This window comes from Schistocerca gregaria, chromosome 8 (assembly GCF_023897955.1).
Source record: "Schistocerca gregaria isolate iqSchGreg1 chromosome 8, iqSchGreg1.2, whole genome shotgun sequence".
In the NCBI taxonomy this organism is placed as follows: Eukaryota; Metazoa; Arthropoda; class Insecta; order Orthoptera; family Acrididae; genus Schistocerca; species Schistocerca gregaria.
Window position 1 is genome coordinate 427,282,266 of NC_064927.1, and position 18,202 is coordinate 427,300,467.

At 38.1% G+C, this 18,202-nt stretch overlaps 1 protein-coding gene across 1 annotated transcript in view; it reads right to left on the reverse strand.

Annotated features, from left to right (window-relative positions):
- LOC126284628 (mediator of RNA polymerase II transcription subunit 31-A) overlaps window positions 1–15,935 on the reverse strand; it is a 30,673-nt gene extending 14,738 nt beyond the window's left edge. Inside the window, exons 1-3 of the mRNA XM_049983698.1 lie at window positions 15,727–15,935; window positions 15,356–15,448; window positions 2,472–2,568 (exon numbers count right to left, since the gene is read on the reverse strand). Coding sequence (XP_049839655.1) covers window positions 2,472–2,568; window positions 15,356–15,448; window positions 15,727–15,757 — 221 coding nt within the window. The 5' untranslated portion in view covers window positions 15,758–15,935. The remainder of the gene's footprint in view (window positions 1–2,471; window positions 2,569–15,355; window positions 15,449–15,726) is intronic.
- Window positions 15,936–18,202: the final 2,267 nt, after the last annotated feature.

Here is an 18,202-nt window from a genome sequence, read left to right on the forward strand (position 1 = left end):
ATAAATGACCAATGCGGAGCCGGCAGAGGGCAACTGACTCCCTGTGAGAAGACCACATGGAAGACTTCCATACATTTGTAGTCCCCTTAATGACACACAGTTTGTTGTGTGTACTGTTATGCCATTCCATCTCCTAAAGCTGAAAAAACCCTGTGGCTTCAGACAGAACACAGGTCAGTTTCGAGGACGCCAGCCTGTCTGGCCAGCCTGTCTGGCCAGCCTGTCTGGCCAGCCTGTCTGGCCAGCCTGTCTGGCCAGCCTGTCTGGCCAGCCTGTCGGCAAGTTCGTTGACTGGGATTCAATGTCTGGGGTCGACACAAACACCACTGAACGACGGGACCATTCCAGGGCATAGATGGACTCCTGAATGGATGCTACCAAAGGATGTCAAGGGTAGCACTGGTCGATAGCTTGTAAGCTGCTCAAGGAGTCAGTACACAGGAGATATAACTCACCAGGGCATGAACAGATATGCTCAACAGCACAAGATATGGCCGTCAGCTCTGCAATGAAAACACTGCAGCCATCTGGCAAGGAGTGCTGTTCAATATGTCCTCCATCAACATACGCGAAGCCTACATGATCATTAGACATCGAGCCGTCTGTGTAAACCACTTCATGGCCACAGTACATGTCAAGAATCAAGAGGAAGTGATAGAGAGCCGCACGGTTAACGGAGTCCTTAGGGCCATGTGAAAGTTCCAGAAGAATCTGCAGGCTGGGTGTACATCATGGAGTTGTACGTGAATTGACCTCAAGGAGCTGTAGTAATGGGTAGGACTCCAGTTCAAACTGAAGGGACTGGATGCAAACCGCTATCATAAGCCCTGACCTGGGCTGCTGATGCGGGAGATAAAACGCTGTGGTTGAGAAAAGGAGACAGTAATTCAGATGGGCAGGAGAACTACGAACATGGGAGAATTGGAGTCTTATAGTACAGAACAGATACGAGTACAAGGAAAATGTAATGTTAGCATGTTTAAGTTTCACAGACGTACATAATTTTACCTATACTTATCTTTTGCATAGCATAAGATTTATTAAACATTATATAGCATAATCAGATCCAAAATTATGAAAGATAGACCCACCGTAAGTTCTAAATGATGTACACATAAGCCCAGATGGGTAGAGGGAGGAGGGGATACTTCAGATATAGTGAGAAAATCATTTGAAGGACATATGGTGCAATTTTACTAGCAATTTTTAATAAAACAATGAAATATCTAATATCTAAAGGCAGTATATGCATTTACAAATTCAATTATATGCCACTGCACCAACAAAGTTAAAATACAATACGTAAGTGTAAAGGTTTTTCTGAACTTGTTTACAAAGATCTAAGCAGTAATGAGAAAGACAGTGTTTACCAAGCCACCTCCTATAATACAGATGCATACAGAAAAAAATATATGAATTTGTGAAAACTAAAAAGAACATGCTCGTACTAAATTTTCCTTGCACTTTATCAACTCTACAGCATATCCCCCCCTACCCCTGTTTTCTCTTCATCCTTTTCCAACAAGCCCTTAAATGAGTAACACAATTTATTGATATATTGTTTATATATTTCATTATTTCCTTTTAGTTTCTCACAGGTATTTTGCTCCTATTATCTTTACATTTTTCTAATACTGCTTTAGTTATTAATTTATCTATTTACTTTCCTTTACAATTTTAACACCACTATAACCATATAAATATGCCATCTGCTGACATCTATCAGTAGCTGGGTTTTTTAATGGCAGCTCACCAACAGTTGAGCATGTACATAGACATTATACCAAGGAGGGGCTACACTGTGTGTGAAGGAATTTTGTTTAGCACAAGAACTTAACTGTGAATTATTATTTTGTGTGTTTTCTATTTTTTTTAAAAATGTCTAGTGAATGTTCTGCTTGTGGTCTCATGGCCTTTGTATTTTGTCTGGCATATGTTCCGAGTATGGGCTAAACATAAAATGCATCCAATATAATTTTTTCAACAACAAGAGATCTGTTGTTTTTAAGCAACTCATCATAGCTGTATATAAGAGGGGCTCACAATTTACCTTACAGTCACAGGCCCCTTGCATGACTACATTGCAACTTCAGTTTACAACAATGGGGCTGATACGCCAGCCAAATAAAGATGTATATCTTTCACTCAAGGATATACTCCATATTGTTTCTGCTTTGGAAGTTTTCTTCATAGCATATTTCAGACATGTAATGTGGGGGTTAACATTTTATGAAGACTGAATTGGAGAGGGGCCTTAGGGCTATCACCAACCCAAAAATTGACTGACAGTAATGTGCTTCACTAGTCATTATCTTTTGGATGCACTTTACTTCCTACAACCTTTGAGTTACCCAGCTATTTATAAGGGGGTCTATAATTTAATTTACTTTACGAACCACAGAGAAATTCAGAACCTAGATGAAAGCAAAATGCCCTCCAGAGAATATACACACAAAATGATGATTACTTACTTCAGGTATCTTGCATATTCAGGCTCTTTCCAATAGAGAAGGTATTTGAGATAGTTGATGAAAGCTTGATCTTTAAAATAACCTCGTTGAGCCAAAACTGAAATAAAAACAATTGGATTACTGATCAGTCCTTGATAAAAACACCGTAGTCATAGTTGACTGGATTCAAACATACCATTGCTTTAACACTTATTACTAACTGTTAAGTATGCCTAAAACATGCTGATGACTTCTCATTTTCCATTTTATGTTTAAAGCAATTTACTGTTTCTTCCAACTGCTTGGACCAAAAAACTGTCAGCCTAGAATTAGAGATGAGGCGTTTCTCCACAAGACTAAACAGTTTAAGAAGAGTTAGTTAAAAATACAGTAACTGTAAGAAAACGATTCTAGCTGCTACTCCTCCTTGAAGGTTCATCTCTTCAATGGGAGCTAAGAAATGCAATCAGGGTGTCCTGCGATTCTACAAAAAGTTTGCCAGGTTTTCCTAGCTAAGTTTCAATTTTTCCAGGGTCATACTGTACTTAAACCCCAACCAGTTTATTCTGATTGATTTCTTGACAAAATCTAAAAATCTTGTCAACATATAAGGAATGTAAAAGGCCTACACTCTGAGTTAGAAGGGAAAAACTCTAAAATGAACAACTTTAATTCTACCCACAATAAAGTAAACATACTAGAGGAGTTTGGGAGAAGAGGAGTTTGTGGCACAACTTGACAAAAAGAAGGGACCGGTTGGTAGGACATGTTTTGAGGCATCAAGGGATCAGAAATTTAGCATTGGAGGGCAACGTGGAGGGTAAAAATCGTAGAGGGAGACCAAGAGATGAATACACTAAGCAGATTCGGAAGAATGTAGGTTGCAGCAAGTAATGGGAGATGAAGAAGCTTGCACAGGACAGAGTAGCATGGAGAGCTGCATCAAACCAGTCTCAGGACTGAAGACCACAACAACAACAACTAGAACCTGACAACAAAATTTTTATAATGTAATTTTAAAAAAAAGCTAATGGAAAATTAGGACGAGACAAGGTTGCAAAGGAAGTAAAGCGTTATTAAAACATATTTGCACTGTGACCAATTAACTGTAGGGAGCGCACAGACAAAAAACAAAGAGCATTATCGATTTTGGTCTTGAAGTGCAAATTTTACAAAGAACTCTAAGAATAAGATTTAAATACAATTTCAATAAAATGATTGTGGAAGGAACAGTAATAGACTAGTCTGATGAGGAAATGTACTTGAACATTAAGTAAAATCACACAAAGGTGGTTATTAGTGAGAAAACTACTACTTCAATCTAAGAAACCTCTTTCTCAGCATTTTCCTCGAGTTTTGTTTTCATACTCTGCAACACTCTTAGCTTTTCTCTGCACACTTTCTTCTCTCTCCCACTCTCCTTTGAGGTCTTTTGAGCTGCCCTTTCCTCTGCTACTTTTTCACTGTACCTCCCCTGTGCATTTTGGAAACTATGAGCTGCTTGGTGATAGTCACAATTTAACACCCCCACAACCTTTAACATTAACAGCACGAACAGTTACAAAAGAGGCTCCAATAAAATTTTTGACCAGAAAGCAGTTGTCAGAGAAACCTTTTTCAAGGCTGGCATTGCCATAGATGATACTGCAAGCAGACTCAATAAACCTCTTCGCATTTTCACATCCACTTTTTGACCCCAATTACAGTCTATGACTGATGTGAACACAATCCCCATCAAATTCTTTGATGAAGTTCCTTACTGGCATGATCTGCACTCAGTTCTGAAACTCGTGGGCAGCAGCATCAACCTCATGGCCTTGAGTGCATCCAGGTGGCGGGCAACACCACAGAAGCCATGTTTGATGCAGTAGCATTGAAGTCACGGCTATTAGTGGCGATTAGCATTGAGACCAGCATGCTTCCTGCCCCTGGATTACTGGATAAGGCAAGACTGCTTATACTTCTGAGCAAGAATTTCATTTTATTGAGCAGGATCTGAACACTGAAATTTTCAGAGTTGTCTTTTGTGAGCCATCACCTTTGGATTCTCAGTCCAACAAGTGGTGAATGCACACTCCCAGTTCATTGAGTAAGACCTGGTTTAAAATACGCATAAAGCAGGATTACACCTAAACTATATGGAGAGATGTGGCCAAGACTTCACAAAGATGGAGAGCCATTAAAAAATCTGAAGACATGTGCTTTCTTTTTTACAAATTATTTCCACCCCACACTCACCTCTTGTTGCCTGGGTTTTAAGGAAGGCAATAAAATTTCTGTGTTTGCATCTAACTGGAAGTAGTTCATGTTGAGTAATACCCACAGCAGCATCAGAAGTGTTAGCTAATGATGACAGAAATGACAGTCTCTTTGCCTCATGCCCCAGCTGCCTACCACCACATTCCCCACCCACTCTCTGGCCACCTGCTTTGCAATGTTCCTCTCAAAGGCCTGCAATGACCAATGACTGCTTGTTATTGTTCTAGTAACACTATTTTATGCCTACCACTGAAGATCTATTTTAAATCTTATTTGTACACAATGCAATCAGATCAATAGCTATTGGGATGTACAACAGTAATTTACAATGTGCTTAGCACGTCCTAGTACCCCTAGTTCAAAACAAATGGATTAAAATAGGCCACAAACAGCCCTAAAAGCACAAGACACATCTCTGACCTTATCGTGATACCAAACAAGGCAATACTTACATGAATGTAAACCACATCAAATATTCATCACAGATCAGTGCGGATTACATCCCATCACAAAACCATGGCACAATAAAAAACCAAGGTAGCACATTCACGCTGCAGTGACAAGCATGCAAACCATCACATATTAACAAAAACAAACCTCAGTCAGCTAGCTCGACCTGGCTGCTACTCTGGACTGAGTGGGGGAACAGGTTGAGGAATGCCAAAACTCTGGTGGGTGGCAGTCACACACCACCCGTCTGAGGGTGGAGGGTACACCCAGTTTTGCACCAAGCCAAGCAGGAGGCAAGCAAATGTGTCTGCCCAGAATCAAATCATATACCATCCCCTTACAAGAGTTTTAGGCTAAATGCAACAGTCTCCCAAGTTTCCCTGAGTTTTCACCCCTGTTTTCCAAGTTGTTGGACATCCTGGCAATGACAGAATGAATTAGCATCAATATTAAGGGCTTATGAAGCACTTTGAAGTGTTTTATATCCAAAATACATTGAAATCCCAAGACAAAGACAGTTATTTGTTTACCTAAATAAAATATATTGTTGGTGGGTATGGATGGTACTGCCGATTCTCTAACAACCAACACTGTGAACCTAAATCGAGTATATTCTTTTTTTTTAATTTTGAAAGTTTATGTAATGCCAAATCAAGATAACACCCACCATGGCAGGTTTATATGTGTAACAGCTCTGCAGGTGAAGAGATTGAAAGAATGTATGAGGAGACAAAGGAAATTATTCAGATAGTTAACATAGAGGAAAATTTAATTGTGATGACAGATTGGGAGTACTAAGAAAAGGAAGAGAAGGAAAAATAATAGAATATTTGACTGGATGAAAAGAATCAAACAGGAACCTACCTGATAAAATTTTGCACATAGTGTAACTTAATCATGGCTAACTCTTGGTTTAAGAATCATAGGAAGATTGAACAATGGAGATAATAGGGTAAAATATCAAGAATATTACAAAAAGGATAGACAGTTACTCATTGTAAAGGTGACCCTTTAGTTGCAGACAGGCACAAAGAAAATACACTCGCACAAGCAAGTACACCTCATGCACACATGACTGCTAACACTAGCAGCTCCAACAGGACTCCAGAATTCCAGTCAGAGCTGGCGGTGGCAGAGGTCATGTGCACATGAGGTATGCATTTTCTTTGCTGAAGAAGGCTTTGACCAAATGCCGTAATTTGTAACAGTTTTTTCATTGTGCCTATCTGCAACTCAACATATAAGAATAATGTATATAAAGAAGAGAACTGGTCACAATGGAAGATTTCAGAGTGATTATATAGAAGTAAGATTTCAAAACCTGATTTTAAACTGCAAGACACTTTATTGCTTATGAACTGCAGATTTGAAACAGAAGAAACTGCAAACAAGTAGAGAATTAAGGAAATGGGACTTGGATGAAGTGAAAGAATCAGTTTATTGGGAGGTTCAGCACGAACATTAGCCAATGTTTGATTGAAGCAGGGAAATGGAATACTGAAGAAGATGAAAGGGTAGTTATGAGAGATAAATTAGTAAAGGCAACAGAACTTAAGTACAGAAGACTTTGTATAAATCCTTGGATACCCAAGGGTACGAATTGAACTGACAGGAGAAACTATAAAAAATGTGGCAAAAATAAGTGGAATGGGAATGTCTAAAAAATGACTTGGGCAGAAAGTGCAGAATGACCACAAGACAAATGCATATATAACTTGGGGAAAAGAGAGATTACCAATATGAAGACCAAAGAGCCCTTTGGGAAGAGAGATGCAACTGCATGAATATCAATAGATCAGATGGCAAACAGGTACTAAGCAAATAAATAAAAGTGGAAAGGTGGAGGAAACATATAGAGTGGCTGTTACAAGATAAATGAAGTTGCACAAAATATTAAATTATAAAACAAAGTGGAAGTAGATGAGGGTAACATGGGAGATACAATACTGCAAGGAGAATTTCACAGCACACAAAGATCCACATTGTAACAATACCCCTGACATAGATGACATTCCCTCAGAATTATTAGGATCCTTGGCACAGCCAGCCGTGATAGAACTATTCCACCTGATGTGCAAGATATGAGATAGGAGAAATGCACTCATATTTCAGGAAGAAGAAAATGATTATAATTTCAAAGACAGCAGGTACTGACAGATGTGAATATTATCAAACTATCAGCTTAAAAATTCATGGCTGCAAAATACTGACAAATCATTTACAGAAGAATGGAAAAATCTAGTAGAAGCAGACCTCACGTAACACACAACAAAATACTGACTATGACTTATCTTCTAAGACAAGTTAAAGAAATACAAATATATGTTTACAGCATTTCTAGACTCAAAGGAAATTGGAATACACTGACATTCTGAAGGTAACAGGGATAAAATACAGGAAGTGAAAGATTATATACAGCTTGTATACCCGTCACACAGGAGTTGCAAGGGTCGAAGAACATTCAATGAAAACAATATGGGAGATGGGACTAACGCAGGGTGGTAGCCTGCTCTCTGTCTTTCAGTCTGTACTGGAGAAGGAATTAAAATTCAAAGGGAGGAAATAAGAACTTTTTTGTTTGCAAATGATACTGTAATTCTGTCATCAGAAAAGGAGTTGGATTGCCAGTGAAATGGCTGGATAAAGATTGTTTTGGAAAGATATTATAGGATGAGCACTGAAAAGTAAATCAAGTGGTAACAGAATGTAGTCAAAATTTGATTAGGAAGTAAGATACTAAAAGTAGCAGATGGGTTTTGTTATTTGCACAGAAAAATAACTTGTGCTGCCAGAAGTAGAGAGGATATAAAATGCAAAGTCTATACCAAGGAAAGGTTTTCTCGAAAGGGGGAATTTGTTAACATCGAATATAAAAGTAAGCCTAAAGAGAGGTTTTATTAACAATGACAAGCATGCCACAGTCTATGGCACCTCTTACACCACAGCTTTCCGAACTTTTTCCATGGTGGCATCCTTCTAATAAATACAATTTCAGAAAAACTTTCACTACAATTAAAAAAAAGATTATATTATATCAAATGATACTTTACAGAAATATTAATTTTCAGGCTGCATTTCTAAGTACAGTATAATTATACGTTACACACCTTTTCAGTACTACTATGAACTAAGTGAACCACATGGGCTTGATGAGCATTATCTCTTATGCTAGCTTGGGGGTGGAAAACATGCATTTCCTCATAAAACTTTCTTAACTCCCAAATTTCACTATTTTTGTATTAGTCATAATAGAAAACGGTCTTTCATATGATTATGTCATAGACAAAACATTTGTCTTCTTTGTATTTCATGTTGGCAGGTTTGAGACACTATTTGATGGTTGTTTTGTATCTACTGAAGTTTCAGGCTTGTCACTTGACTGTTGCTCCACATCTTATGTTTCATAAACTGTCTAATGTCTTTTTCTAATAATAAATGTATACAATTTGATGACATTTGCTGGCTGGCATGTCTTTGCCTTTCAGTGGGATGTGGCGGTCAACGAGTTTGTGATCTCTTTATGTTCTTCTAATTATCCCTGCACAATTCTATGAGTGAATTACATTTCCTACTCTACCATCTATATACTCGCAGAATCGATGTGCAAAGTTTTACAGTACTATTACTATTCCACAACTGCATAATTACTCTTTGTAATATTCTCTCTGGTATGTTGAGAGGACTTCTAGGATCTTCTCTGTACCGAACAGCCACATTGATTAATTGTAATTTTGCTATCGAGATTACTGGAAGAAAGAGATTGAAAATATATTGTATGCTACTTAAAAAAGTATATACTGAGCATTTCCATCAAAGGTGTGTAAGGAATTTCATTATATATGAATTCTCTAATTGGAAATTTGCATGGAGGTGTCGTTTCGTTGGTAATCAGAAGGGAACTTTCTATGAATTGGAAATGAACCTGCAATTATTAGGTCGAAGAGCTCCATTATTTCATCAGATAATTAAACTATCAAAGCAAACTTTCCGATCAAACTGAGGTTTCCTGACTGACTACACAACAATAAAACCAAGACATTTTATTTACAAAGGATTGCAGATCGCTTCAAATCATCCAGATTGCGGACAAGGACAGTCATTGTCCGATTCTGATTTAACAAGTAAAGCTTAATTATAACTTTCTTGAGTGACTGTGATATGGCTGCTTATGAATGAGATAATTAATAAAATACTAATAACTAGCTTTCCTCCTCACCAGCAACCAGTATAAACAATATTAATTAAAATTATAGGTTGTCTCTCGTGCATCACTGGAAGGATGGTGGTGGCAGCGTACAGTCATTACATAGGGGACTGTGGATTGATAAAGTGTAGACTGTACATAAGGAAACATGTATAACATGTGGGGCTAAGGCAGTGTGTGTTCTGTGACCGACATGAAACTTGCAATGATTACTGTGGTTAAATCTGCGGAGATTTTAAGCTGCTGCCTGCAAAGAAGAGCAAGGTCTGTATAGCATGACCATGACAAAATGTTGCTTTTGATGGAATGTGGTAGATGGGAGTAGCTTCCTGTCCTGTAGCACAGATGGGCTGAGCAAAGGATGGTTATGTAGTATGCCTTCTTGGTAATTCTATATGGAAGAGAATTTGCTGCTCTGAACAACATTGCTTGTTGTCACTGTGTTTTGCCACAAACTCATGGCCAGTATTCCTGGTCTTTGCCTTGTTGCCCCCTAAGCATTATAGAACTCGCATAAAAGGACAGATGTCATTGGTGATTGTGGTACGAGTATGAAGTCTACAGTATAGTGATGTGGGGACTGGGTTATAGTCAATATTTGGTATCAACTCATTTTCACCTACCTGTGGAGTGCTAACCCTCTCATCAGATCTCGTGTGGAATTTCTGTATGCTGCTGGCAGAAGGAGCTGCACCTTCAGTATGTCTGTTTCAGATTAATCTTAGGCTTATCTCTGTGGACAAAGTTTAGAGAGGCCCAAACACTGAATGGCGGTTACACGATTGGAAATGTACCACACTAGTGATGAAAGACAAAACTACATGGGCAATTTTGTCGACATTTGTTAAGTTACGTAAATGTTTATTTTGACACTTTCAGTCTTAAATTAACACGCTTTTAAATTAAATGAATGAATTAGATTGTAGTTTTCTATTTAGAGATGCTATTACTGGTAGAAGCTGACCTCTGGGAAGATCAGTTTGGATTCCGTAAAGATGTTGGAATGCATAAGATAATACTGACCCCATGACTTATCTTAGAACATATATTATGGAAAGGCAAACCTACATTTCTAGCATTTGTAGACTTAGAGAAAGCTTTTGACAGTGTTGACTGGAATACTCTCTCTCAAATTCTGAAGGTGGCAGGGGTCAATTACAGGGAGCAAAAGATTATTCACAATTTGTACAGAAACCAGATAGCAGTTATAAGAGTTGAGGGACACGAAATGGAAGCAGTGGTTGGCAAAGAAGTGAGACAGGGTTGTAGCCTATCCCCAACATTATTCAATCTGTATATTGAGCAAGCAGTAAAGGAAACAAAAGAAAAATTCAGAGTAGGAATTAAAATCCATGGAGAAGAAATAAAAACTTGGAGGTTTGCTGATGACATTGTAATTCTGTCAGAGACAGCAAAGGACCTGGAAGAGCAGCTGAACGGAATGGACAATGTCTTGAAAGGAGGATATAAGACGAACATAAACAAAAGCAAAACGAGGATAATGGAATGTAGTCAAATTAAATCAGGTGATGCTGAGGGAATTAGATTAGGAAATGAGTCATTTAACGTAGTAGATGAGTTTTGCTATTTGGGGAGCAAAATAACTGCTGATGGTCACAGTAGAGATGATATAAAATGTAGTCTGGCAATGGCAAGAAGAGCATTTCTGAAGAGAACTTTGTTGACATGGAGTATAGAATTAAGTGTCAGGAAGTCTTCTCTAAAAGTACTTGCATGAAATGTAGCCATGTATGGAAAAGAAACACGGACGATATGTAGTTTATACAAGAAGAAAATAGAAGCCTTCAAAATGTGGCGCTACAGAAGAATGCTGAAGATTAGATGGGTAGATCACTTAGCTAATGAGGTAATGAATCCTCCCACTGCCACCTACCTAGACCTGCCACAGGCAGTCCTGTCCCATCAAAAACAGGCTCACATGTAAAAGCAGTCATTGACCTAGCAACTTTTTTTGTTTTTACTGCAATCACGGCGCTGCTTTAGTTGTGGGCATGATCACTATCAAGCTGTGTGTCTATATGAATGAATGACAACTGCCAAACAGTGGGCAAGAGAAAGGTGGACCACACAGTAACTGTTCATGCCACCAAACACTACGTGCAGGACTCTCACGTGTGTTGGACTGCAATGATAGTTTCACAGAATGTGCTATCTGGTTTCTTCCCACTACTTCCATTTCTTTCCTGCTCCCACTATAGCCCTACACACACATCCATCTCAACTGCGTTCTCCTTTCACATTCTTTACTTCTCTCCTCTCCCCTTTCATCTTCCAACCCCCCCCCCCCTCCCCCCAACACAATCTACCAATGCTGGACCTAACACCCACTACACTGTCCCCACCATATCCCTGCATGCTTCCACAGGCAGCAGTATCATATTCCTCACCCTTATCCTACTTTTTAGTTTTTTTCTGTTACTGCATATATATTTTATTATGACCAGTGGCCTAGCCATGTCTAGATTAGGTGGGAATGTGAATGATTGCGAGTTGGCAAAGCCAACTAATGTGGAAGCAGAACAACTGGATATGGTGCCTGACTGACCTATAGCAAAACCTGAGGTCAGTGTTACGTTGGAATGTAACAGTTTGGTTGTGAATTGTTGAAGCCAACAAATGAGAAAACTGGTTATGTTGTTGGACTGACATGTAGTGTAGCCCAAGATCTACGTGAGAGTGATTGAACCAGTAACTGTATGGGCAGTGAGAAACAAACTAATGCCAAGTTCTATTAACATTTTTTGTTTTGTTGCAGATATTCTTTTTATCACCCACATCAAACAAGGGTGTGTTTTCATAATGGAGGCTATTTTGCCCTAACCTAAAGAAAAATTTACTGAAGCATTGCCTTTTAACTTTCTGACGAATCTTATTTGTGTCTAATCACCTTAGGGGAGCCCCACACATAACTGCATGCTAGGCAAGCACTCTTGCATAACATGCTTGAGAGTAAGATAAATTTGTGCTAGCTTCAGTACTGTACAACCAGCTTGAATTTCAGTAGTCCATGCTTGTGCCAGTGCTGAAGCGTGTACATGCTTGAGCTTGTGTATCAGCAATAGGGAGGCATATGCAAGCATTTGTCAGTGACCTGGTTTAATTTAATTTTTATTTGGTCCTGTTAAATTATGTTTTGCACAAAGGCTGTACTGCAATGCAGTTCAAGTCAAAGAATACAATATTACATGGAAAAAGGGGAGTAGGAAACTCAAAATTACTGCGAGACAGTTTCCACAGCATGTCTACCATGAATAGCTAATATGGGAATAACGTTTACATTTACTAGTCTTTCTTCATATGTTTTTATCTTCTGATTTTTTCTGCAACACAAGCAAGAAGGTTGCCAAAGCAAATGCATCATTGTCCAGGTACAACCATGCTTAAACAGTGTGTAGGTGTCAGGAATTTGTGCATGACTGCTGCTCATGTACATAAAAAATAGTTATGTGGAAAAGCACTATCTACCAAAATAAGTTCATGATGTTATGTACTGATCCCTGTATGTCACACAAAGTAGTATGTATCTGGAAAGTCAAGTACAGGAAAAAATACATGGCTATAAATGGGGATGATTTCAATGAACCTATGGAATTCATTAACACTGCTGAAGTGCCCTGCAGCCCATTATTCTGGCAACAATATATTACTATGTGAAATAATAGGTGCAATGAAACTACTGCTTTTGGACTTGGGTTCTCGGTGCGAACTTGGATAAGTAAGTGTACTTAACAAGTAGGAGAGGAAGAAATTGAAAAAGTCATGAAACCAATTAACTATAACGTCACTTAGAACTAGGGTAGTCCTGCATTAGATGAACTACTTTTCCTTGACAGATTAAGAAATATTTACACAGGTAATGAGCTAAGTGATTGTAACCGGACACCATTGTAACCTAATTTATCACTAAAAAGTATATAAGGGAAGGTTTTGCTGCAGATGAAGAGTAAGATTTATGACTTCATTCTTTGAAGTTAAAAACATGAAACTATAAAGAAAAATTTGGAGTAAGAATTAAAATCCATGTGCAAGAAATAAAAACATGGAGGTTTGCCGATGACATAGTGATTCTGTCAGAGACAGCGAAGGACTTGGAAGAGCAGTTGTGTGGAATGGACAGTATTGAGAGGAGGATATAAGATGGTCATTAACAAAATCAAAACTAGGATAATGGAATGTAATTGAATTAAATCAGGTGATGCTGAGGAAATCAGATGAGGAAATGAGACAAAGTAGTAGACTAGTTTTGCTACTCGGGCAGCAAAATAACTGAGGATGGTCGAAGTCGAAAGAGTATAAAATGTAGACTGGTGATGGCAAGGAAAGCATTTCTGAAAAAGAGAAATTTGTTCACACTGAACATAGATTTAAGTGTCAGGAAGTCTTATGAAAGTATTTCCTTGGAGTGTAGCCATGTAAGGAAGTGAATCAAGTACAATGAACAGTTTAGACTAGAAGAGAACACAAGCTTTTGAAATGTGGTGCTGCAGAAGAATGCTGAAGATTAGATAAATGGCTCACATAATTCATGAGGAGGTACAGAAAAATCTGTGAAAAGCTGAATGTGTGGTGCAACTTGACTAGAAGAAGGCTTTGGTTGGTAGGACACATACTGAGGCATCAATGTATCACTAATTTAGTACAGGAGGGAAGCGTGAAGGGTAACAATCATAGAGGGAGACCAAGAGATGAATACACTAAGCAGACTCATAAGGATGTAGGTTGTGGTGGTTACTCTGAGATGATGATTCTTGTACTGGATAGAGTAGCATGGAGAGCTGCATCAAACCATTCTTTGGACTGAAGACCACTACAACAACACAGATAAAATTTAACAGCTTGCATATGATTATGGAAAACAGCTGACCTTACACGTAAAGAGTGTTGGTTTGTAAACAAAACACAAAACAGCTGGAACTGATTATGTTTCATGAACTGTTCAGCTCACTTTCTGAAAACCTAATAGCACTAACTTATTACGAGCAACAGCTTTAAATAAAGTAAATGTCATTTCATTCTGCTGGTTCAGCAGGAGACTGAATATACAATCTGGATGTTTTAGTTTGATCCTTGCATGAGTAATTGAACTGTGCAAATGAACTTTCCCTATCACAAGCGGAAAGAAATCTTGTTTTGCACTGAACTGGAAACCATTAAAAGATTGTCCAAAAGTTTCTAGGCTACTGGGTTAAAAACTGAATTACAGATGGCAGAAGAGAATGAAGACAAACCATAAAAAACTCATGATGTCTTTTCCAGTTATTCTTTTTGTATTTTATACCTGTAATTTTGCTGCCTTTTATTCATACATACTCTTTAGATGTATTAAATCAATAATATAAATATATAGTTGACAAAGTTAATAGGTATTAGGTGAATGTTTTAAGAGACATCTACCACATGTCGTGTTAAGGCATTAGTCTTGGCAGGTGTACATTTCATCAAAAATATGCTTCAACTGAACTATATTAGTGGACCTTTTGTTTACTACTACTAACTAGCAAATTTTCTAACTAGGTGAACATACTACTTTCACTGATAGTGCTAATTTAAACGAAAAAAAATAGTATTGAAGTGGGGCTTTCATAGGAAAAGCTCTATAACCCAAAATTTGTTAGAATGTGCCCCTCTGTATATTTATACTATATGCAATGACTACACTCCAAGCATTAAATGCTTTTATTAATCAGCAACATGATGGGTAAATTATGTTATTTTCACTCTTTGATTAGAGTGATATCTATAGATCATTAACTGAAACTAAAATATTCCACATTTAATATACGAAATATTTTATCAAATATTTGGTGACTTTAATGCTATAGCTGAAACTGATAAAACAATCTGCATTGTTATATATACTGGTATCGACATAGAAAGCATTTAACACATAACTATTGTAATAATTTCTTTCTATCAGTTTATGAAGTAGGAGACAACCAAAATACAGAGTAAAGAACCTTAATAAACTCACAGTTCAAATAATTGGGATTTGCGAGGCACTGAACAAATTCTAGTTCCACCTGAAATCTCAGGCGTTGTTGTTCCTCCGTTTCTGGACCGCCCACTGAAATTAGAAGGTAATTTCGTGAACAACATTTGCACTCCCTTAAAGAAACATGTTGACATAATTAGTGAGCTGACACGTATAATATTAGTTTGTTATACTAAAACTCATCTTCATTACAACGAGTTCAGTAATAAGTGACCAAACTTGGAGAAATACTGATTGAATATATGAATCTACAAACATATATTGTGATAACTTCTACTGTCATAATCATATGTTCCAAGTATTAACTAAGAAAACAAAACATTTCTACGAAAAACATAAATCGCATTCACCTGGAAGAAGATCAACTCTTCGATTATTCATAATCAACAAGGAATATAAGAACTCCCTAGCGGGAACTCAACTACAATTTTACTACGACACACCACCCTCCTCCCCTAAACTCGGCCGCAACATAGACGGCCATATTAATCCTCGCAGCGCGACACGCTACTGCGATAGTTATTGTGCCGCGCTACATGTATTGCAAAGATATGAGACAAGCTCACTTATCCAAGGATTATCTTTATATTTCCAACGAACGACAAGCAAATGTGTATCATCGACCGAACGACGTAAATACAAACAGCTGCTCACTTCGCTGTATACGCTTCTCACATGCGAGAGTATTGAAATCCTAATGGTAAACTGGCGAAGCATTCGCACCGAAGTGCCAGGGTTTGAAGCGCCCATAAAAAAAAGTTGAGCTTACATAATACTAGGTACAGAAAGCTGGTTGAATCCTGAAATTGATAGCAATGAGACTTTTACGGAAAATATAAGCGTATATCGAAAAACTAGGCAAATGAGAAATGGAGGTGGAGTATTTGTCACATTATATTAATCTATAGAGATAGAAACTGAAGTTGCATGTGAGACAGATTGGGTAAGACTCTATATTAGAAGTAGGCGTAAGATGATAATTGGATCATTATATCGCTCAGCGGACTCGTTTCGTGATGTAACCGATAACTTTAGAGAAAAACTTAATTCACTTTTATGTGTCACAGAGTAACATCTCTGATTGTAAATGAGGATCGCTTCTCCGCCAGGCGGTAGGGATCAATATTGTTCGTATGCTCGTAACGCTTTCACCAAGGTTTAACGGAAAAGTCGCGACACTTCGCCTCGATTTTGCTGCCTACTGCGCCAGCATCACGCCAAGCGGCCAGTAGTAAAACTGTTGAGTTCGGTGCAATCGTGGAAGCAAATAGTAGTTGTTTATTTTTGTTTGTACAACGGTTTTTGCAAGTGGGAGCGTAGCTTAGCGCAACGAATTGCAGTAACAACAAGAAGAAGATACCACATCTGTCTTTTTTTTTTTAGGTTTTCTGAGCACCCTGAGAGGTGTATACCATCGTGTTACTTAACTCTATCGTCAGGCTTCGGTTTCAAACTACATGCATATTGATGATTAATGTTTCGTTTTAGGAGAAAAAAATGGCTAGTGAAAAGCAGGCGAGAATATCTTATGAAAAAAGGCCCTGTTTACCTTTATACTGACGTTAACTCTTGTTCGCTACACGTCGACCAAAACTAGTTCATGAATGTAGACATTAATAAACTCGTGCGGAATGCAGTAACCACACTGTTTGACATCCCAAATAAGCCATCTCAGTTGACTATATGAACCGGAAACTGCCACAATGATTCGACAATCCGTCTAAAGCTGTAAAACACTCCGACGGCACGGAAGCAGCGAGTTCAACTCTCCACATTTCAGCGAAAAATTCATCTGAATCGTCACTACAGACCTGCTTTGACGTTGGAGTGGTAAAATTAGTGCAGTTATTCGTGGTCAGAGAAAGCGTGTGGAGTATCAGAATTTGCACATCGCTAGACTTCATGCAAAATTATTACATGACAAGGAAAGTGCCTATCATATTAACTACAGACAGCAACAGAAACTGTGACAGAAGGATGAAGTGCAGAAGGACAAACACATTTTGAAGCTTGTAGGATCCCGATATTAAAAAAAAAAAAGACGCCCTTAACTTCTTGTTAAGCCAGATTAGCATGCCATCTGTAAGATGGAAAGACGAAAATACGGTGTTTGCGTTAACATTTATTATAATACACCACTCAGGCACAAAGTTTTGGCAGAATGTTTTATGTTTCCATCAGTGCGTACCTTACAGAGGTATGTGGAAGGCATACAAATAAAATGTGGGGTAAGTGACAATACGTTCCACCTTCTAAAGCAGAAGACACAGTATTTCTCCTAAACTGATAGCCTAATTCATATGTCATTGGATGCAAAGTCTAATGGCAAATTTTACATAAGACAACACCTCTGACAGTATTATTGGCTTTGAGGTCTTGGGGTTTACACTGACAGTTTATTTCTCCCACTATTTGGCAGTTGCTTGTCCCACTTAGAATAATATACAGATGAAGGTCGTAGTTGTGGCACCAGGCGGCAATGACTAAAACACAGAAGGCCTACGGAACGACAAATGGAGCATCAATCTCTTTTCCACTTAGAGATACATGTCTGTGACTTATGTGTGAATCTGTGTGTTTATATTCCGTTCATATCAACATGGTAATCTGCAATTCTATCCAACGTCACAAGTGTTTCTTCACGAATGTGTTGTAACTTGCCATTGGATTCATGATTTTTGTCTGTAGTTGCTCTTATTTTAGAAACATTTTTAGAAACATCTATGTCTTCTAATATTACACAAATTGTTGCGAGCAAAAAAAAAAAAAAAAAAAATACAAATATTTCGTAAATCACATAGAAAAGGGATGCAAAACAAGCATTAT